Genomic DNA, 23,858 nt, shown 5'->3' on the forward strand with positions numbered 1-23,858 from the left:
ACTTTGTCAAATGTGTAATAAGTAAGTTAAAATAATAATTTACTGTATCAATACCAGATTTTTAATGACATAGAAGAAAGGATTTAAAGAGAAAACTTAGATCACAAAGACTTAACAGGATATTTTTCCTACCAACTTTGGCACTGAACAGCTTAGTAAAGATTATTGACGCAATGGTAAAAATGTTTAACTTTTCTTTTACATTAAGAGAATGGCATGGACTGATCAAATAATTTTCCTTCTCATCTGCTTTTGTTTACTTTCTGTAGCGAACCAAAGGCTGAATTGGATCAAACCACCCAGATAATCCTGCCTTTCAAACAGCTGTTTCCTTGCTGTTTCAAACAACAGCTGACCAAGAAATATTAGAGATGCACAGTTGAATGTCACATTTTAAATTGCTTTTCTATCTTATTAGGCACTTTAAGTTATGCACATCTGACCTTAAGCTCTGCAATGAGCTGGATACTGGTACCATATGTAAATACTGTCAGAAAGAACTGCAAAAGTTTTAGAGACCTATAAATCTACATCATGGGCAAGGACAAACTCTTCTCTCTATCCTTGTCTTTTGCAGCAGACAGGCTTTGCTTTGCATCCATATGTTTATTCCAGTTCATTCTATAGACAAACTCAACAGGATAATGTGTATGTCATATTTTTTAATATGATTTACAACCAAAACTAGATGGTTAAACACGTTTTTAAATGTGTCAAGAGATTTTTTGCTGCAGTTTGGTACTAATGGCCACAGAATTCTGTCTTGTAATTACCAGCAGTGAGGAAATAACGGTGTGCCACACGAAGATAATTAAAAATGTAAAGATCCAGCAGGCTATGTAAATTACATTGTGGAAATGCATTTAACAGCTATGCAAGTTTCAATAAAAATCTGATTCAAGGTCCACACAGTAAATGTCTGTTTTCATTCAGAAAGATATTGGGTCAATGGCAGAGAGGTACTGCCCTGCTTTCTTTCTCAGGAAACCTTGCCCGAATTGCTATTGGTTATCTGGATCATGTGGGTTTTGTTCATCTAAATCCTGAATCACCTGAAAACAAAAATTAACAAAACATAAACAACATTGTCCCTCATCCAGTTCTTCTCTCTGCAAAAATGAACCCTACAAGTATTCCTAAAGTAGACGGGGAGTAAGTGTGTACGCGTTGTAAAAAAAATGGTAAAGATTGGCAGAGGACCAAAGCCATTTATCCCAGAAGGCCAATGGTGCATAGCCTGTGCCACAGGCACAACACACAAATGTGCTCACACATCCATTCTGTATGTGCACATGCACAGTGTGGTGCCCTTGTGAGGGTTACAGCTCTCTGGGGTACTGAGATACTGGCGTCTAAACTCATTCATCTTTACTCAGCAGCCTTGCTTTACCTGACCTCTTAGTTACACACTCAAAACTCACACAGACACACACAGAGTTGTCTTTCGGGGAGACTAATTGGTGTAAGATAGCTTCCTTTCACCTTGTTGTAGTCAGTTCCTTTATACTTTAGCCTATCTACTACACATTACATTATAGGCAATTTGGAGAACAACGTGATGAGGCTCCTGAAGCATCAGAAATACACAACAGTTTTTGTCTATTTCTCTGTTTTTCAACACTTCTTACTTCACACTGAACTGACTTGTGTATCTAAAAATAACAGCCATCATAAGGCACACAATGAACAGCAGAGTGAAAGGGGAATGATCATTGATTTTTCCTGTCAGAAGGCAGGGGGTTATGGCCAAAGCTCTGACTGTAAGACAGAGGAATCTGAGATGTAGAGATGTCATCGGCCAGATGCAGGAAAAAGAAAGAAAGAAAAGTCCACCCACAAAGAGAAACAATCTAAAGATGAACATTTTAAAGGATTATAATTGTTTAGACTGTGTACGTTACATACATTTCTACATGTCTGCACTATGGGATCTGGACCAAACGAAAAAGAATACATGGAAAGGTGGGGGCTGTACATAGGTGACCAAACAGTTGTGTTACTGGAATGTACATGCATGTTGCTGAATGTAGAGGAGATGCAGCAGCCAGGAGTCCCCTACATAGAGCTCATGGCAGCCAGTAGGGCTGGGCAATATAGCGAAACAATGAAATCTAGATTTTTTACACCCAATACAATTTGAAGAAAGAAGAGAGTGGGATGTAAAGGTGGGAATAAGAAATAGAGCTCTCAATACTGCTGATGCAGCTTCTGGAAATTAGCCTATCCTGGAAGATCTAAGTAAATGTCACTGGAGAGCTCCCCCAGCCCCAGATGACGAGCCTATCACCACTTGGAAGTTCTGAGCATCCCCCCACCCCAACACCAGGAACGAACCAGGCCCCCGAGGGAGACCTGCTCCGCACTCCAGGCAACCACCCACCCACCCCACGGGAAGTCCAGTAGAGACTAAGGCAAGGGCCATTCCCCTCCGCCCAAGAGAAGGACGCCCAAGTAAAGTGAGGGTACTGGCGGGTGTGTAAATATGGGAAACAAGTTCTCCCACTGTAGGGAATTTTGAAAAGGGCAAGCGCCCAAGGGCAAGTACCAGAACCAGTACCACACGGTACCACAGCCCCAGGCTCAGATGTAATGCGATCTCCGGCTCTCCTCTCTCCACTCTGGCAGAGTAAAGAGAGAACTGCCAGGCCCAGGAAGCCAGCAACCAAGGGACACAACCACCGCCACTGAGGGACCGATTCCCCCACCAGGGTTGGGGTAGTGGACAGAGAATAACAGACCCCACATTCCTTGGGTAATATGTGTGTGTTTGAGTGCATATTGTTGTAAAGGAATGTGTGGAATAAAATGTGCAGTTAAAATTGTCATTTTTCAAATCCTTCCAACACTGCATGAAAGCAGCATTTCTCTAATTTTGTGTTTTTCCTTGAAGGACATCAACCCATCAATGCAATTGGGAATAAAAGAGAACAAAAGCCCCAGGTTTGAAATAAATACTTCTAAATGTTCTGTTTTAAAGTAAGTTTGAATCTAAATTAAAGCATGTTTTCGTCCAGAATCCATGGTATGGATTCCCAAAACACGCCACACATCTGCTCCTGGTCTGGCTCTTATGACCACCCCTGCTTTAACAGCACCGCTGTCTCCACATCAACAGTTTTTATGAAACTTTCTGTTGCAGCTGTAAGTCCTGCAGGTTTATCCTCTCGTGGATCCTGGTAAAAACCCTTACATGTGAATTAACAGGAGTGACGGGGGGTGCTTGTGTATCTTGAGGAACAAGCTCCTCTTTGCTAGTTGCCGCTTTCTGTCTGCTCGTTGCGGGAAATGGGCGTATGACCTTACTCTGAACAACGGAAGCCCAAGAAAGCTGAGCGCTTGGGAAATAAAACCAGATTTTCCAAAACGAAATCTTCCAAAACAACAAATTTGCAATAATCACTAAAATCGATTTTCTACCCAGCCCTAGCTGCCAAAGTATGGCGTATACTTATACTTATGGCGTATACTTATATAGCGCTTTCTACCTTCTTATGAAGGCCCAAAGCGTTTTACAGTCACAGTCCCATTCACCCATGCACACACACATTCACACACACATTCACACACTGGCGGCGGCTCCGCTGCCGAACACTGGCGCCAACCTCCCACCAGAGGCAAGGTGGGGTTCAGTGTCTTGCCCAAGGACACTTCGACACATGGGCGTGCAAGGCGGGAATCGAACCTGCAATCTTATGATCATGGGTCGACCGCCCTACCGCTGGACCTCCTGGATCCCAGTCTTTGCTTCCCCAGCAGAAGGAGCTTCAGCAGCACTGAAGAAATCCTCCAAACACTCAGCCAAACACACCTAGATTATCCCTCATCTGTCCGGCCTTCTCCTCCACCTAATTGAACTCCCCACTCATGTTTGGATCATGGAGCCTTTCCCTCCAATCATGCCCTCCTGAGTTTTACTGTCATTACATAATACCTGCAGTATCACTGGGTGCTAAAGTCCCCAGCTAGAGTACTTTCAGACATCTCACCTAGTGCACCACACCAGTCTGCCTCCTCTCATCACTAGCAGCTCCAGAGTAAAAAAGGGTTCTGACTATTTTCTCAACCTCTCACACAGGCTCAGGCTTTTTCCCGCTCCCTTAAAAGCTGAGTGGAGAGTTGAAGAATTAAAAGGCAAAGTATCTTCTGATGATTCAGGAAGCTCTGTCAAGTCTGTTCGGACAAAAAGTACTCCTCAAATCTAAACTTTTGGGTCTTTCATGTCTTTGACATAAATACATTACCGTAATTTGCAGATTGTAAGCCGCTACTTTTGTCAATCACTTTCAACCCTGCGGCTTATTCAATGATGCGGCTAATTTATGCATTTTTTCTAACGACCGCTAGGGGCGCTCGAGCAGAAAGGGTAAGAGTGAGACAGGGGGAATACGGTCTATGTGTCGAGGAAGACACAAGTTTAATGTAAATTCCTGCTTTGTGAATAAATGGCACGAACAGACCCTCATCATGGAAAATGCAAGAAGAAATGCATATGATGCAGCTTTCAAGTTAAAAGCAATCGTTAAAAGCAGTGTGAAAAAATCCACCATCACCAACGGGTTTGGAAAAGCCGGTCTGCTGCGTGACGGAGAGGACAGCGCATGCTCAGGAGAGAATTTACCTCAGGATGAGAGTAACACTGACGGCGACAACGAAGGAGAGACTGAAACTGTGTGGCTAAGAATATCTGACGCTATTCCAATCCGACACTGAGGAGGAAGACTTCCATGGTTTCAGGTGCCTATAAGTTACTGCTGCTCTCAGGGACTTTTACCAGTATGTTTTTTTAACCAGCCCTGTTAGTGTTGTTACTACCATATTGCTGCCGTGTTACTGCCGCATCACAGGCACTGTTTGGAATAGAGCTGTGACGGGGTGGGAATTTTGATCACCGTGGTGATGAAGCAGCAAGAGTTGTGGTGTCGCGGTTTACCCCACACCACCCCAACACAAAATCCACCGGTGGCCGCGTCGCAAATGAATACCGGTACAAGTAATAATTACAACGCAGTATTCTTTATTAACAAATAACATTAAAAAGTAATTAACTAATGAACTAACTAAATAGGTGTTGTAGAATGAGTATGTGTGTGTGTGTGTGTCAGCGCACTGCATGTCTAAGAGGAAGGAGCGTGTGCAGCACAAGAGTGAGTGAGAGAGAAGAGTGAGTGAGATAGAAGAGTGAGTGAGAGAGACGAGTGAGTGAGAGAGACGAGTGAGTGAGAGAGACGAGTGAGTGAGAGAGAAGAGTGAGTGAGATAGAAGAGTGAGTGAGAGAGAAGAGTGAGTGAGATAGAAGAGTGAGTGAGAGAGAAGAGTGAGTGAGAGAGAAGAGTGAGTGAGAGAGACGAGTAAGTGAGAGAGACGAGAGAGTGAGAGAGACGAGTGAGTGAGAGAGAAGAGTGCTTAGAGATGCCGACTTTGCGACTGTGTGAAGAACTTTGTGCAAGTTAAGGCAAGCATTGAGGCTAAACAATCTTTAATCAATGCAGTTGAGAATGTCGACGCCAGACTGCCTGGAGAGTCACTGGGAGACTGCTCACGGCAGCTGCAGGTGGATTTTGAGATGCTGTTTGCTTTCACTGAGACAAACAGATGCAAGGATGCCTTCATTTACTTCTCCAGGTCTTCTGGGCTGATGTGGTACTGACCCTCCATTTATTGCAGAAATGTTAGTTTACCAGAGTTTGTTGCAAAATAGCAGCGTTGCTTGTTAAGCTGCTATGTTGTACGTAAATTACAAAAACTAGACATAAATGTGAGAATCAGGTTGCAGGAATATGTGAGAGACGGGTCTATAAAGTGTAGTCAGTGCTGTGCGACAACTTTCCACCACGTCTCTACTAAAATAACAAAGCCAACTGCAAAAAACACCAAAGAAACAAAAGAGAATTAAAAAGGACTTTACTCTCAGTAATTAGTTTAGTAGTTTAAATTAGTAGTTTAAAATATTCCAACTGTTCTTAAATATTATTAGCATTGTTAGTATTATTATTATTATTTTTCTTACATAATAATATCACATCAGCTATATATGTTACTATATTTCTCTTTTTTATGTTGCCACTTGGCTGATCGATTTGGCCATCGAGTTGATCACATAGAGATATGCTTTTGTTATATTGGACAATATATATCTTATCCTTGTCTTGCAAACTATGGAGAGAGGGGGGGGGTTCGAGGTGTTTGAAAAAATAAAAATAAAAACTTGCTATGTTGTATTACAAATATGAAACTATATCTTTGTTTCATTGTATTTATGTATGTAACAATTCTCTTTTTGTTTGCAATAAAAACAAATTGAAAAAAAAAGGACTTTACCCATTTATACACTGATATTAAGTATCTGTCATATTACCAAAGAAAATACAGTAAATTTTAAAGTTAAAAAAGCTTATTACATACAACTTAAGTTTATTTAAGCAATTATAAATATATGGTATCACTGACAAATATGAGAATATTCAAACCAAAAGTTTTTCATGTAAATATCCAATAAACAGAACCCAATAAAGTGAATTTCTAATGAACTTCAGCCGTTTTGCAGAAACTAAGAAAACGACACAGACTTTAGGGCTTGGCGAAGGCATGGGCCACCCTGGACAGGTCGCCAGTCTGTCGCAGGGCAACTACAAAGATATGGTTTCATTAAATCATATTTTTTTCTGCAATTCCTTTTATTAGACATCAATAATTTTAAACAATGTACGAAGACAGGACAAGATTTTGTAATTCACAAATGTATTACTGAACATTTTCTATTCTTAAACATACATCAGCAACTGAAGTTGTTTTCTAAGAAACACTTACCAGGAAGAGCTGTGTTGAGTCCCACTGTCAAGGTCAAAGAGCAGCTCCAGGGTTTGGGGATTTTGGGCAGAGTCATCAGCTGACTCGTGGCTTCCTGTCTCCCAACCAGAGGGCATCTGCCAAACGGCTGCACACGACATCACTTTGCTGTCATTGGCTGAAAAGGAATGGGTCACATTTAACGTTGGTATACACGATCTTAGCATTGATTCCATTTTTATGGGTCGTATTCTCAACTCAGCAGAGAGGAACTGGAGTAGCAGGCAGTCATTTGACGACCCGGATACATTTGTTCTAATCCAAATCAATACATTTTACACTTTGTCAAAATCCAAAAAGGGCTAAAGGTATGGAGTAAATGCAAAATCAAGTAGGACCACCACCTGACCGGGCAATGTCAGCATGATGGGTTAATTGCGTCACCTGGGATTTGAACCCTGATTTCCTGCACTTAAACCACCATGAATTTTATAAAAACATATTTAGATATATGTAGATTTAGAATCAAATATGATTTTTAATTGTTTTACAGTCCAGAAATGTATTATTTTTCTTCTTTTTTATTTATTTTTGCTTTGAAGATAATTGATAAGTTAACATTAATTTTCGAATAAAAAACAATAATGTGTCTGATTAAGATAAAACTGCAACTTTAAACACACAGAACACACATGGTGTGTAAAGTCCTTTAAAATTTTTGGTTTTAAATCAAAATCTTCTGACCATTTATTGAATTTCAGCTACACCAGATTCCTAATAATCCATATCTGGTTAAAGACTCGGGTTGGGGGTTTATTACAGTAGCAGCGAAGCAAAGTAAAAATGGATTTAGAAATCCTCAATGAAAAGTGCCGTTGATGTGCATGTGACCATCATTGCTTTTGTGTCACACATTGACTTTGCCTCAGCCATTATCCCTCTTGTTGGTCATTATGTTCATACATTAGTATTGATTGTATCAGGGTCTGAACATGACTTCTAACGCAGCTTCTTCCATTAAACCTGTAAGGACTGTCTGGCCATTACTGGCCAGCCATTAAGGATCACTGAATGGGGTCATTAGACTTAAGATAAGCAAAAGAAAATGGATCATTAGGTAAATGTAAAAAAGAAACAAAAGTGAAACCAAAAAGAAACATAAAGAAGCTGTGAATAGACAGAAGGAGGTGGTCGGACATACTTTTGTTGTAGCACGTGCTAAGCACAGCCTTATTTGCAGGACTGGCAGCAATGTGCCATATCTCCCCAGCTTGGTGCAGGAGGACATTCTTATTAATGATGTTATTCTCATCATCAAAGTCAATGATGTGGATCTGAAAGAAGAGCAAAGACAAAGAGAGGAGATGGTTAGAGGGAAACTGTCAGTATACCCAAACCCAACTCCATCCTCAGAAAACATGAACATTTTTATTAAAAAACTTTGTCTACGGACAGTAATTTCAAGGTAGGATTTACGGACCTACATTTGTTTTTTTATCGTTTGACATTGGACTTTAGATGTACAATGTTCAGTAGCACACTTTTATAATAGCAAACTTTATTATGTTTTTAATCTGTAAATTCATGATGCACGTGTTGTAAACAATTAGAATAAATATTGATCAAGTTTGAGCTGTACTTACATATTGAAAAGCCTTTCTTTAGGGGGATTTTTTTGTTGCTTTTTTCAGCATTTTGGTAAAACAGCAAAGCGTGACGACAAAAGCCATTCTTCTATTGCTGTTGCAGTGATTATTTCAGCCCCATCCTCTATTCCCCACCCTCCTTTAAAGCCAGGAGTATCACATTTTGCTCTGGAGCCGAGTTATATTTCACTGAACCCTGTGTGTCTAATTTTACTCTAAAAAATGTACTAATCAGTTGATGAAACCTGTTTTACATGACAACTGCTTGCATTTGTGATATTAGCTCAAATACAAACATAACATTCCTCTGCCTCTTTTTTTTTTGGCAGGCAGGGCGACGGGTGGATTAAACAAAACTATCCTCGCCACGACACATCCGCCCTCTCAGGAATGCTGTTGTTTAAGGCAGAGTAAACTTCAGTCAATATACCAGCCCACTTCAGGCTTCATTTTCTTCATTCAGAATCAGATTTTAGTGGGCTTATGCACTTTTTTTCTATGTGAAATTTGACAACACTTCATCATACGTCCATGCCTCGATGAAGTGTTTTCCTAAGCAGTAAGTGTATCTGTCAGGAAATTGTAAAGGTGGCGAAGAAAATGATTTATCTCATTTCTAGTAATCTATTCATATGTTTGGTCATTTTATTAAAATATTTTTTGGGGGGGAAAAAAAATAAAAAAAAAAAAATAAATCAACCTTCTGAAGGCTGTGTAGTACAGCTACAACGCACATTTAGTGCATTTTCCATGTATGAAGTTTCTGTCTTTCGTTATTCATGCGTGATCTACGTCATTTATACGTGATTCTTGCCTTCGTCAATGCGTAGATGTCTGTCAAGGGTTTCAAGTGACGGGTCTTCATGTGAATTCAGTCTTAAGCTGTTCAGAACTTTTGGCCTTTTACGTAGTTTATACACAATCACGTAAATTCTTTGCAATTGTGCGTGATTTTTGTGAGATGTATACTCAAATTTGTGGCTTTTCTCGACCTTTCCACGTATGTCTAACAGACTTTTCATGCATGAACCACCGATATATGTATGTATAACCTTTCTATCACGTATACGACACACATATCATGTTCAAATTATGTAATTGACGCATGAATCACTCATGAATTGCATATAAACCGCACAATAATCACACGGTTCATGTTCTACATTGGTTTATGTGTTCTTTGCGTGGTTTATTCTTAATTCGTCTGTGGTTAAAAAGTGGTTCATTTCTTAGATGTGAACATTTCACGTAAAAACCCACAACTTTTCTCACTTTTTCCACGTATGTTCACGATTATACCATTGTCCGGGGGAAATCTCGATTTTGAGTGGCTGTTGGGTGTGCATTAAAATTTGTTAATTCAAAATAAATAAATAAAAAGTGATAATGCACACCTAAAAAAGTAGTTCCGGTCACATAGCTTAAATGTTCTATATCACTGCGCTGGCTTCTTTAAAACAAACTTTAGATTCATCGTCTGGACAAAAACAAGCGGTTAGAGGAGAACTTTCTCTCTGAACTGATGCTTTATTTAACACATCGTGGTCATCAGCATAGATATCTTTCCTTTTGCGCTGCATGCCGCTTCGTGGCGGACTGTTCAGTATTCCACGGCGTGTATTAATTTCTGATAATGCACACTTTGTCAGTTATTAACTCTTACATTACCAATTTTCATCCGCGCCATATGTGCAAAATGCACAGAGTGGTTGTGTGACACGGCCTTTACATTTAACAGTCAAATCTCAAGGTCTGACAGAGCAAATGATGTACCTTTACAATTCTGGTTTTCACCCTCAACCCCTGCAGTTTGTGGTTAACTCCAAAAGCTCCCAAAGTGATGACAAAGCTCAGTGTGTCAAAGGTATGGTCAGATGATTCTCCTCTCTTTAGACTGATTAGGTCTACTTTCCAGCTCACCTTGATCTTTAGTCTCTACGCTCATACCTTTGAAATGTCTTACAGAAACTTGGAGCATCTTTTCTCAAACATTGTAACTATGACTGCAAAGATTAGAAACCAGATTACAAACCATTACAAACCACAAGTGGAACGAAAATGCTCTTAGTTCCTTGACCTTGTTTTTCTCCCCTTGTCTGAAGGCTTTGGTGGCACAACAGTGATGCTTTGCAGTATAACGATTCATCAGACTATCAAAACCTTTATTTACAAGGAGTTATTAGAAAAACCACTTTACTGAGCTCCTTTCATGAGAAAAATTCTATTATATATTCGGCAAGGGCCCTCAACTGAATGCAGTTCAGGGCCCTCAATGCAGTAAAATGGTGTGGATGTCAAGGTTTGATCAGACAATTAATGGCAGTTTCTCCCATAAGAAAGACACTTACAGCACCTTGGAGAGCCGTTAATAGGGTTGAACTGGACAATAACTCCTTCTAGACACTTCCACTCCCTTTGCATATAGTACTTTTACAAGCTGAAGAAGAGGACAGAGGAGGTGTGGTGGAGGAGGAGTAGAAGAGCACTGGAGCGGCAGCATCTTTCAGCCCCCTCAAAGTCAAACAGGCAGCTATTAACCTTGAGTTGGGTAAAAAAATATTACGCAAAGTTGTAATTTTATGGCTGTGGAGGTGCAGCACAAATAAATTTAGACTGACTGGATAGGGTAATTGGAGGGCCTGATAATAGGGTCCCCCCGAATGAACCCAGGTGTAAGAGGACAGATTTTGAGCTCTCCTCCCCAAGGTGATTTATTCTTCACTCTTTCAGGCGTAAGGAGTGACTCATAGCCTTCAGCCACTTGGGTATGGTCCCAGCCTCTAATTATGAGCCAGCGGTGAGAATTTAAGGCAGGAAGGAGGAGAGGTAGGAAGGTAAGTGGAGGTGGTGAGGTGGGGATAAAGCCAAGCTGGCTCACTGCCCCCACTTTGTGGGCTTCACCACTAAAGCTCTTTAGCTGCACAGATGACAGTAAGCAGAACAGAGGAGTAGTGAGCGGGTGAGAAGTGCCAAGCTTGGCCGTTTTATCTCGTTAGCAGCCCTAAATGCCATGCCAAAGAACCCTCCGATCTGTCATTTCGACTACTGGTCTCTGAAGGATTTGAGAGGTACTCAGTGAGTTAAGAGAGACATTTTCACCCTGCATTATGCTTAATGGGAGGTGGAGAGGACAGCAGGCTTATGGATACAGCTGAGGCTATCTGGGAGGAAATGCCAATCGAAAAAACATTTTTCATTTGAGTTCAAACTCTGCTAAGAGAGCTCAACGATATTAGCCAGCATTGGAAGGCAATGTGCTACATGAATAAATCCAATCCCACAGATTCAGCCACAGTTTACAACCTTGAGGAGCCAAAGTAATCCCTGGAAGGACTGAAATGGACCTAAAACGAATATTAACTTCTGGTTAGGCCCATTTCAAAGGACTGGAAACAGTGTTTTTGAGAGTACTGTGATTATTGTGTCTTCTACACATTTATGTATGCTCCTGTTGCTGTCATGTTAGAACAAAAACAAATTTGGTTTTAATTAGTTTAATGTAAACCAAAGTCATATGTGTCATGTTCCAAATCCCTCACTTTCCTGAATAAAATTGAACAAATTATTATCAAGTGCTAGCTGTGCATGTGAGTGTGCATGGATGTGTGATTGTGGCCCTGCATCCGACTGGGACCTGTCCAGGACGCCCCCTGCCTTCGCCCTCGAGTGGGCGGGATAGGCTCCAGCAGCCCCGTGACGCCGAAAAGAAACAAAACGGGTTTAGAAGATGACTGGATGAATGAATCATCAGAGCCTTTTCCCTTTTAACTTCAGCTGTAACATGAAGAAGGAAGCCAGTGCTGTAATATTTTTTTCAAATCTGTGTTTTTACATGCAATATTCTTTTTCATGAAGGGAATATGCCTGAGCAGTAATTTACGGTTTCATTCTCATTTAACCGGTAATGCTTTAGCTCTTCCTTTAATTAAGTTTCTCACTTGTCAAGGTCAGCTTTCTACAACGCAGTTTGAGGGCGACCAAAATAAAAAATGAAAAAAAAAGTAAAATTAACAGATTTAAAGTCGTAAATTTACAGCTTTAAATCTCGTAAATTACAGTAGATTAAAGTGGAAGTGATCTTACAGAGCACCAAGTGAACGCAGCGCTTCAGCAGAGCAGACCTACTAAACGTAGCTGAACAGGTGAGCTGACTGTTTACTGATAATGTTCCAAATGTTTGGAAGCTTTATTGGAAGATTTATGATTTATTCATGTTTTATTTATGGATGGGTGGTTTGCAGGATCTCTGCAGCCGTTGATGAAGCAATGGTGTCCCTGCAGCTGTCCACTTCAGTCCTTTCTTCCTCCAAAGACCAGATCTCTAAGTCTGTGTGATGCTTCCATCTGAGGTGGAGCACTTTCTGGCATTTTCAACATTGTAACGCTAATATAACAGACTCTTTTCATTCATCTTTGTTGTTTTATGTTGAAACGGGACGTTTCTTCTGGAGGAGGGGGCGTATGTAACTGTTTACACATTGGTGTTCTGTGCATGACAGGTTCATAACGCAATGAGACAAATGGACTTCTGGGTAGGTGAATGAAAAGGAAAATAAAGTATTGGTCCTCTACACCCAAACGTGTCTCTGAGCTCCTTATTTTACAGATGACACTCTGTTTTACCGACACCGAACCCCAGAAAGACGGCTACGCTGACGATAATCTGGTTTTGAGTTCCCAACATTTCTTTGTTTTTTAAACGTATCTGGAAATAAAGCTGCAGAAAACGCTCCACATCTTTCATCTACAAGCTAGGCTCCGATAAACAGTAAATTTATGAAAAAAACTCAAAAGTTGTCTACTTTAAAGTCGTAATTAAAAAAAAAAAAATGTTTGTAAACTGGCCTTAAAACTGTGTTGTGGTTTTCAATTAGATTTCGGGTAAAACTTTGGAATGAATTTTCCCATGCTTTAAAAACCTGCAATTCTTTAAAGTTTTGTAAAAGATGTTTACGAAAAGCATTTAATTTCTGTTTTGTAATCAGTCATCTTTCTATTTTGGTTGAATTTCTTTCTGATTGACATAAATGTCCTTTTTAATGTCAATCATGGAACAAATTGGTTTTGAATCTTAAAACTGTTTATTTACCTCTGCATTTTATCTCAACGGTGTTATTTTATATTTACGTTCTCTGCTCTTTATTTGACTGTATTGCTGTTTTTAAACATATTCTGCTACTTGTGACCTACGCTTGTACATGTCTTGTCACTTTTTCTCTGTGTTTCTCCATATTTTACAGATTTTTTTATATAATATGTGTGATTCCTTTGGGTGGAGGCCTTGAATAAACCATTTGTTTTTTTTGCCCTCCCTGCATTGTACTTGATTTTCTTTTCATCAATCTCCACTGTATATTGTAAACTAAACTAAACAAAAATTCAGAAAGTTACAAGCTACCCCGATTCCAATATTCAGGGTCCAAAACTCTGTGCAAAGCGTTACCTCCCAATCATACATTTCACAAAGCATCAGTAACAAAATCACGCCATCATCTCCAGACTTTGGTGATTACCATGAATGCTGCAAACATGATCAACTGCTGTGAGAAAAGGATTTTTGGTGGATTTGCAGCAATATATGAATGAGGACATCTGAACAAACAATTGACATTTGTTCTACCATGGTCCAGGTGAATACTCAATTCTGATTGGCTGCAGAGTCTCAATTAGAAAGATAATGGGCACCAAAAAAGGAAATTCAGGTCATACAAGCCTGAATGTTTTATATTATTGAACCGGGCTGAAGATTGGAAGATAGGTGGACAGATGTTATTCTACAGTTTATTACAACAGGAAGACAGTAGAAGAGATCTGTGTCCTTCAAATGTCTCTATGATGGACGTGTCAGAATTAATTACCATCAATGGCAATGTTGCCTTTCATTTTAAACAGTTTGTTGCATGTGGTCCTCTCTTATTGTCTTTCTGTATTGCTTACCTTGGTGCTTGATACAGTATTGAGGATCTATGAGTGATTTAATGGTCAGAGTTAAGAGTGAATAAAGGTGATCTAGGAAAATACTTGTGGACTTTGTTTCTTTGAAACAAACTTTTGCTTCATCATCTGGACAAAAACAAGGAATAAAAAGGTAAACCTTCTCTCTGAAATGATGCTTTGGATCAACTATCATGAAGGCTCGGTAGCCGTTACCATGACAACTGCATAACAATTGGTCCACATCTTGTGAAAATGATTCAAAGGTTAAAAAAAACAACTGGATTAAAGCACTATTATTTTATTTAATATTTGTTTCTTTCATAAATGACCATGGTATAAGCAGGATAATACCGTTTGTGGTGTCCATTATCCATTAAATAATTGTTGGATTAACTATACAAATTGGGAAATGATGATAGTAATACACACCAAGCAAAATGTGTTTTAGTGCATCAGTGCAAAATGCAGCTTTGCTCGTCTCCTAACTAGGAGGTGAAAATATGGTCACATGTCCCCCGTTTCAGCTTCAATCATCCATGATTGACATTGTTCCTTTTAGAATTCGTTTATTGGTTTTTGAATCCTTCCATGCCTCGGCACTGGTTTACCTCTCTGAGCTGATGCAGCCTTATGTCTCCTCCTGACCTCTTAGATCAGCTGCTTCTAAAAGTACCGTACAAACTTAGAGGGGACCACACTTTTGCTGCAGCTGGTCCAAAACTCTGCAGCGACCTTCTGATTCACGTTGGAGAGGCCAAGAATCTGGATCCAAACTGTGCGGCTGGTGAGCTGCGATACTGCATTTTGTTAGGTTGGGGGTGTGAGGGGCTGTAAGCTAGTGGGTCAAAGTGTAAACAAAGGAATGATGGGAAATAAGGGCTGGCTTACTCCGCGGCAAAAGTACAGCCCACAACTCAGAAGTGAATTTCTAATGAACTCCTGGCACTCTGCAGAAACTATGTCCTAGAAAACGACAGTTTTTTTTTTTTATCCTGGCTAAAGATGGCATCATCATCATAAAAAGACAACTGGGAACATTTTGAAAATGAATCAAACGATGATTGGAATGGGACTTTGGAGAACCGCTAAAACCTAGATTGAAATGGGGTGCCAACAATGGCTAGGATATCAAACTAAATATTAATATCAGGTTTGATAACAAGAAGCGTATCAGAATGTTGAATACACGTGAAGGGATCTGTAAAGGAGGGAAAAATATGAAACCAGTAAAATATTAAAATTGATAAATACAAGGAGGAAAAAATATAAAATGTTTTTATTCTATTTTGTGGAGAAAAAAAAGTAGGACCACCACAACTATATTTTCAGACACAAACAGAAAGATCAAGGTTTTGTGGTGAGAGGCAACTTTAAAATGGATATAAGGACAGGATAGTTGAATTCTCTAAACACTGAAAGCTAGAAACAACTGAAAAAACTACATATCTGACAACCTAACTCAATCCTTAAATTCTGTCCATTTCAAATAAAGAACAGCAAGCTTAAAGAAAACAGTGCCGTTGGAGTGAAATTCTCATTCTAACTACTACTCAGACGGTAAACTTTTGACATCTGGATTGGATTTGTTAAATACATTCTATCGATCTGATCTTCTGTCGTAAAACTCACATCTTTGAATCTCTGAGATCTGTGCAAGACGGAAAATCTGACTTTTTATTAAGTAAGAAAATTAAAACTAAGAAGTCCTCACCACATATAACTTGTAGAAAGGAAGTTTGTGTTTTGGTTACTGTACCAATTCCTCCCAGCCAAATAAATCTGCTTACATCAGGCAATGGTGGCAAACAAACTTTCTAGTAGTAGAAAAACGCCCACTGACCACTGCAGCAGAGCCCACAGGTGTACCGCCAAACAGGTGTACCGCCAAACAGGTGTACCGCCAAACAGGTGTACCGCCAAACAAGTCAGTGAGTCTGCAGCATGTTTCACATCACCAGTTAAGATTTGGAAAATTTTTCATCATGGGTGAAACCTCCAGACTGCTCTGGACTGGTGCTTGTCCCACAAGTGCATGTCCCATAAAACTGTCCATTTAAAAGAGACAAGCCTGACAGGAAGCAGCGTTATAATCTGAAGGACACCTGCTGAGTGCTGCTCACCTGGTTATCAAACTTTAGGGACTGGGTTCCCACCAGAAACCGAATGGCATCAGTCTCAGCTGTTTGGGCTGTCAGCGCACGCGCCTGTAACAGGAGGAAAAACGACAATAGAATAGAATAGAATAGAATAGAATAGAATAGAATAGAATAGAATAGAATAGAATAGAATAGAATAGTTTCTTGGTCCGAATAGTAATGAATGATGGTTTAGTGGGTATGTTTACCTGAAATTCCAGCCCGTAAATGACAGGGGCGTCGTCTTCCATCCTTCAGTTTGCTGTTGCAACAAAAACACTTTTTCACCGAGAATAAAAAAGCTGCTAAAATGCTTTATTTCCACCCCGTGCTTCTCATTAAAAACAGCAGCACTTCCGCGAAGTGATGCGTAACTAAAGATTCAAGCGTAACGTGAACATACGTCACTACGGTTTTAAGAGCTCGAGCTCTCTGCTCTTTTTACGTATGGTGGTTTCGGGAATGTCAAAGCAGTCCTGTTCACTAAGTTTGTCCTTTCTAGGGAACCTTACTAAGGATTTCCTCGGGTGACGCATGCGCACTGTAAGCCTATCTGTCAGTCGATAGTAAGGTAGGAAGCATGATCGTAATTGTCTCTTTTGGGGCATTTTTTAACATTGTTTTGACACGTTTGTACGTTTTTGCTTTCTGAAAATGTTATACATCTATTCTGCTGTCCGTGGTAGAACCCGAACGGACCTCGAGAGCTGGAGCTTAGCCGATTGATGAGCTTCCGGTAGCCAAACGGCTAGTACGCAGCAACATACACAGCATCAGACAGATCTGTCTACCTTAAATGGAGACTTATTGAGATTACTTTAAGCGCAAATGAAGTACTTTGAATATAATTAGTGTCTCCGAACAAGCGGAGGTGACAGGAAGTAGTCACAATTTGGGTTTTGTACATCATCATGACTGGTTGAACTCACCTGGTGATTTCTGATGTGTTTAACCTTTTAGGAACAGTAAGATGGATGCAAGGGAAGCTCCTTCCCAGAGGCCTGACACGTTGGACATCACAGACGATGCCGACCCTGCAGCCTCATCTTCAGAGCCGGCAGCACCCGGCAGCTTGGCCCCCTTCAAGGACAACATTCTGGCCCTGGAGGACAGCATTGATCTGGGAGGAGCAGAGTTTGCGACACCCCACGAGGACAGCAGCGCCACCCCCTCAGAGAGCCTGATGGACAGGTTGAACGACCAAATGATGGAAAGCGTCATGATTTCTGATTCACCTAACAACAGCGAGGAAGAGGATGTGGCTCCCATCGACTCATTTCTGGATAGAGGGGAAGATGAGAGAGCAACTGAAAAGGATGAAGGGAAAGAGGCTGAGATGATACAGGGGACAACTGATACAAAGATTTTTGTGGAGCAGCAGAACAACATATGTTCAGAAGAGGGCCCAACAGAGCAGATGAATACACCAGAGGAATCCAAAGACATTGTTTCACCGCAAAGTGACAATGAGAGTTTGTATGTTAGTGGATGTGAGGAACCAGAATCTCAGTCACCCCAGGAGACAGAATCAAAAGACCAGCCTGTGCCGGTGTGTACAATCTTCAGCCAGAGTGCACAGCCTAAGTCACTGGTGGCTGATGGCTTCAAACCCACCCTGATCAAATCCCCCAGTTTTAGCATGGGAAGCGATGGAGCCAATGAGGACACAGCGACCCCTCATAAGCAGAACATTCCACTAATGTGTCAGCCAAGCCCTAGTCTCAGTAAATTCTTCACTGACAACGGGCAGGTCAATCCAGCCTCTGATTTTTTTGATTCTTTTACCACCCCTTCCTCCTTCATCTCCATTTCCAACCCAAATGCAGAGGTGCCTCCTGGGACTGGAATGGCAGCTGGAGCTCCTACAGCTGAGCACCAGCTGTCCTCCACATCCTCCTCCATCTCCACCCCAGGTGGGAGTTTGAACTCTGGTCCTGTTCCCAACCCAATGTTTTTTCTTGATCCTAATGAACAAAGCACCAAGCCCCATGTCCTCCCAACCCAGACAGCCCCACTTCCCACTCAGTCCCCTGTCTCAACTCCAACATCACAAGAGCAACCCTTTAACCAGCTCCAGGCTGTGTTTTCAGGCACAGACGACCCGTTTGCAACTGCACTTAGCTTGAGTGAGGTGGATAGGCGCCATGATGCTTGGCTGCCAAGTGAGGAAACCAGGAAGGTGTTGATTTCAGTGGCCACCCAGCAGTATAGCCCTGCCTATGTGGAGAGCAGCAGACTTACCATGCCTGGTCTAAAGTTTGACAACCTGCAGGTAGGAAACTTGCCAAGTCCTTTTTTTTTTTTTTTTTTTCGACGACATGATCATAATTGTTTTTGTTTTTCTAGAATGGCTATTTTCATTAAAAAATCAATTCAGTGAATTTTACAAATCAAATGAGTTTTATTTGCTTTTTGGAAAATGTCTCTGCTTATTTTCATGGGGTATTTTCTGAGCCTTAATTGGTTAAAAAGCTTTGGATTCAAAGCTCTTGTCACCGGATCCCTTGATTGACACTCTACCATGTGGCTACTGATCTTTTTTATCACCTGTTCATGTGCAGACTGTGCAGTCAGACGGGGCTGAATGAGTTTAAAAAAATTTTCCATCCATCTATTTTCCAAAATTACAAAATTCTTTCAGGGTCACTGGGCTGCTGGAGCCTATCCCAGGTACTGTTGGACGAAGTCCAGTTCACTGGACTGGTCTTCAGTCTGTCACAGGGCAACACGACCACATACACAGACACACACACCCTCTTACTCACACCAATTTCAATGATCAATTAATCTATTGAGTACGTTTTTGGACTGTTGGAGAAAACCCACGCATGTACGTAGAGAACATGCAAACTCTACACAGAACTGTCCCAGCTGGGATTTGAACCATTGCCTTCTCACTGCTAACCACTATCCCACATGCAGCCTGTGACTTCAGTTCAGTTTTAAACTATTATTAAAGTTCTGTCGTTTGTGAATTACAGTTACTAAAGCAAACATAATATTCTAAATAGAATCCATCGTTGAAGATCCTCTGAAGTTTTTCAGCTTTCTTACTAACTCACAACAACAACAACCCTGTTGATGCTCTCTCCTTTCTTGTGTACCGGTAGTCTTTAAGGGCTCCTATGTACAGATCCGGACTCAGAAAGTGTTCATTGTAAAATCAGGATGCGATGAATGCTTACTGAAAAAACTGATAATAATAATAAAGTAGTCACCGAACTACTCCATTGACATTTAACTAATAACTCTATGAGATGTTTCAGTCTGGATTCCGTCCCAGTCACAGTACTAAGACTGCACTCACCAAAACCACCAACGACCTCCTCCTCACAGCGGACTCTGTATTACTCTCTCATCCTTCTCGACCTCAGCGCAGCATTTCATGCCATCTCCCACTCCATCCTGTTACGGAGACGGAAACTATTACTGGTTTCAATCCTACCTCGCTGGTAGTTTATACAACTTTCCTCTTCTCGGTCCCACCCCTCCCCTGTAACCTCTGGCATTCCCCAAGGCTCTGTCCTTGGCCCCCTTATTTTCATAATCTGCCTCCTACCTCTTGGATCTTCTGTGATTTCAATATCTAAGTCTACTGCTATGCCGACGACACTCGACTCTATTTATAAACCACACCAAACTCCACCCTCCACCCCCACGTGCCTCTTATCCTGAAATCCTGGGTCTCCTCCAATTCACTTGAACTCAATTGTAATAAAAACTAAGGTTATTCTAGTCTGCACAAAATTCATCCTCTCCAAGGTCAACAGCTTCACACTCACCATAAGTAAGTCATCAGTCCCCTCCTCCCCCCCAAGTGAAGAGCCTGACGTCATTTTGGCCAGCTCCCTCTCATTCCACGCCCACATCAACAACATCATCTGGACTGCATATTATCTTCTCAGAAACATCAACCGTCTTGGTCCCTCTCTCCCATCTTATGCTGCCTCCACCCTTGTCCATAGTCTCGTCACCAGCCTTATCGACTTTTTGTAACTCCCTGCTCTGTGGCCTCCCTCAAAAAACCCTTCACAAACTTCAGCTGCCCGAATCATCACTAGGACCCCCCCTGTCCACCCATATACTCCAGCAGCTGCACTGGCTGTCAGTCCACTCCAGAATCCTTGTCCAAATCCTCCTGCATGCTTTTAAAGCCAACCACGCCCCTTCACACCTGTCCAGCCTGATCCACATTGCCACACCACCCTGTAGTCCAAGATCCTCATATTGTCTTACTCTCTTCATCTGACGGCCCCCCTCCCTTGTCTCAGCACCATGGGGGGCAGAGCTTTAGGCTGTTTTGCCCCCAAACTTTGGAATTCACTACCTCCGCAATCAGAAACAGACTGTTTTTCCATTTTTCAATCAAAACTCAAAACCCATCTGTTCAAACGGTCAAACTCATCAGAATTTCACATCCCCACCTCTTTCTTAGTCCTTTTTTTATTCAATATTTATTTGTTTTGTTTTACTCACTTGTACAGTGTCCTTGAGAGTTCTGAAAGGCACTTTATATAGAATGTATTATTATTATTTTTAAAAACCAAGCATTCCCATGTTCTATTCCTCTAAATTCTGGAAAAGAAAAAAGCTGTCTTGATATCTATGCTAAGATTTACTCACTTTTCTGGGGATTTTTATTTCCTCTGGATTTTTTGTCTGCTGTGGAATTTTGTTGGCATTATTCCATTTCACCATATAATTTCTTTAATTATTGTGTAAAATGTGTCACTTTGGTTAACAGCAGTTGCTTGCTTTGAAATAACGATTTTGTGTTTCTTCAAAATGCTTTTGAAGCCATGTGTTTTGTTTCAGGTGGATGCTGTGAAGGACTTAATGCTTCGTTTCGTGGGCGAGCAAGCAGCAATGAAGCGTCAGGTCCTCACCGCCAGCTCTGTGGAGCAGTCCTTCAATGGCCTCAAACAGCTCGTTGTAAGGCTCCCTTTAGCTTTTTACCGATCTTACAATATTCACTCTTAAAATAACTATAGCTGGAGAAAAAAAGGTTCTTTCAAACAGGATATGTATATTTTGTATACAGTTACACTCCACTTAGTTTGCGTAAGAGCCTGTTTGCTTTTTATAATTGTTTTAAGTTACCTTAGCATTTAATCAAACTGTAAAATAAAAAAACTGCCCCAACATTTAGGGGGATTAACACATTGGTCAAAAAGCTTTGCCTCAAATTTTAGTGTAGGCTCAGACCAATGTTTTTCAGTGTTTTTTTGAGCCAAGGTAGACTTTTTCCTTGACAAAACTCAAAGCAGCAACAAAAAATGTTCCAAAAGAGAAACTCCGTATTCATGATGTACTAGTCCCTCCAGAATTTTGTGTGCAATTTTTGTTATAGTTGTGGTACAAAAAGCTTGAATTTGTGTTTGTTTTTCTTAGAAGTAGCAAAAAATCTCAGTTAGTAATTGTTTTTTTTATAGTTTTTTTTTTTTAACTTTACGTGAGTCGAGTAGTGGAATCGTTTCTGCGAAGCCTGTAGGTACCACAACCATTCGGCCTGCAACAACTGTTCGGGGTCTTTTGACTAATGCAGACGTCACATTATGTGATTGGCTGTCCGGTGGTCCGATGACGTGTCAGATAGTGATTGGACTGGACAAATTACGATACTACCATAGAAGAAGATATTATGCAGTCTGTTGTAAACAAACAGAGCTCCGAAATGGAGCGAGATTATCTTTTAAATGTGCTTTTATTATTGTTACGATTATTATTAAGTGCAGACGAACGGACTGCAGTCCGAACCCTCCTCCGGACCGCACTCTATAACAAAGCACCTTCTCTGCCTGCGAACACGAAGCTACGAGACTCCAGCTGCTCTGATCAGAGACATGGTGACGTGAAATGAAAACGTGTAGAACCCGAGCAGATCTCCACGCTACGTGGTTTCTCCAAGTGGGGCTACCGTAGTGTGACGTTATCCTTAGTCCAAAGGACCCCGAACGGTTATTGCAGGCCAAATGGTTATGGGACCTACAACGTATCCAGGCTTGCTTAATTTAGGGGAGGCGCCAAAAATGATGGCGTCTGAAGCTTTACGAAAGCCATGTGATTGATTCATGGAGTGGTTCACATTGTCCTGCGATTTTTCGCTGCGGCATGAATCCCTCAGGCGCCTTTCAAAATGTTAATGCAAAGTCAGTGAGAGTTAGGAGAAGAAACTGTGATATTTAAATAAAACCATTGTATCCCCTAAACAATAACCCCTAACCTTATCTCAGTGTTAAAAAAGCATAATCATTATCCACAGTGGTCCTTCATTTAGCGCAGGAGTTGCGTTCTAAAAATAACCCATGATAGACAATATCTGCAAATATTTCATCTTTAATTTTTTACTATTATTACAGACATTTTAAGGCTGTAAAACTCCTCACTACACACTTTATCCTCTTTTCTCAGACAGACATGAACATTTTCACACTTTTCTCTCAAAGTTCTAACCTTCAAGAAGTCCAGAAGACACGGCACGGATGAGATTGATTGACAAAATCTACAGCCAATCAGGATGCAGAACACAGGTTCTGTAAGAAAGAACAATTTTATATAGTGATATGACATTTGGTATCGAGGCTTCACAGCATGTGCCGAGTAGGGGAGAGGAAAGGGGGGGGTTTCATGATGTTGATGATTTCTGAAGCCTTGCTGCCCACTGTACCATGTGACTGATTCATGAACTGGTTCAGATTCTGCCGTGAGTTTTGACAACGATATGAATCCCTTCAGTCTTTGAGAAATAATGAAATAAAGCACTTAAGCACATTTATGCGCTCTCCTTCCCCCTGTGATACTGATTTGTCACACCTAGATGTCATAGGAAAAAATAGCCTTTTTTTTTCTTTTCTTTTTGTAATACAGGTTCGAGCCCCTTTTAGGGACCAACCCAGACTCACACACAACCCCCTTAATTTCCAAATGTTCCTTTGTGATTCAGTAAAAATACTTTATAAATTCACTTGTTTATTTATTTCAAACAATATAAATAAACACACACAAAGAAAATATTCGGCAGTGTACTCAACTCAACTCAACTTTATTTATATAGCACTTTCATACAACAGTAGTTGAGACAAAGTGCTGAACACAATAGTAAAAAACATTAAAACATGTTAAGGGGGGGGAAACACAGAGGGAGATAAAACTATAGAAAACAGTAAACAGTTAGAAAAACAGTGGTCTCATATTGGGCTAAAAGCCAAGGCATAAAAATGGGTTTTTAAACGGGTTTTAAAAATGGACAGTGAAGGGGCTTCTCTAATGGCCAGCGGCAAAGTATTCCACAGCTTTGGAGCGGCTACAGCAAAAGCTCTGTCCCCTCTGAGCTTCCGTCTGGACCTCGGTACCT

General features: G+C 40.8%; 2 protein-coding genes across 3 annotated transcripts in view; one reads left to right on the forward strand and one right to left on the reverse strand.

Moving 5' to 3' along the window:
- Nucleotides 1–16,890, reverse strand: part of eipr1 (EARP complex and GARP complex interacting protein 1) — a 64,567-nt gene extending 47,677 nt beyond the window's left edge. The window contains exons 1-4 of the mRNA XM_004082678.4: nt 16,714–16,890; nt 16,490–16,573; nt 7,988–8,120; nt 6,808–6,964 (exon numbers count right to left, since the gene is read on the reverse strand). Of these exons, the coding sequence (XP_004082726.1) occupies nt 6,808–6,964; nt 7,988–8,120; nt 16,490–16,573; nt 16,714–16,755 (416 nt within the window). The 5' untranslated portion in view covers nt 16,756–16,890. The remainder of the gene's footprint in view (nt 1–6,807; nt 6,965–7,987; nt 8,121–16,489; nt 16,574–16,713) is intronic.
- Nucleotides 16,891–16,976: 86 nt separating this feature from the next.
- Nucleotides 16,977–23,858, forward strand: part of trappc12 (trafficking protein particle complex 12) — a 33,241-nt gene continuing 26,359 nt past the window's right edge. The window contains exons 1-3 of one of the 2 annotated variants that reach the window (XM_023951255.1): nt 16,977–17,075; nt 17,465–18,776; nt 21,320–21,436. In XM_023951255.1, the coding sequence (XP_023807023.1) occupies nt 17,475–18,776; nt 21,320–21,436 (1,419 nt within the window). In that variant the 5' untranslated portion in view covers nt 16,977–17,075; nt 17,465–17,474. The other variant, XM_020713791.2, reaches the window with a different exon arrangement.

Source organism: Oryzias latipes, chromosome 22, assembly GCF_002234675.1.
Source record: "Oryzias latipes chromosome 22, ASM223467v1".
NCBI classification, from domain to species: Eukaryota; Metazoa; Chordata; class Actinopteri; order Beloniformes; family Adrianichthyidae; genus Oryzias; species Oryzias latipes.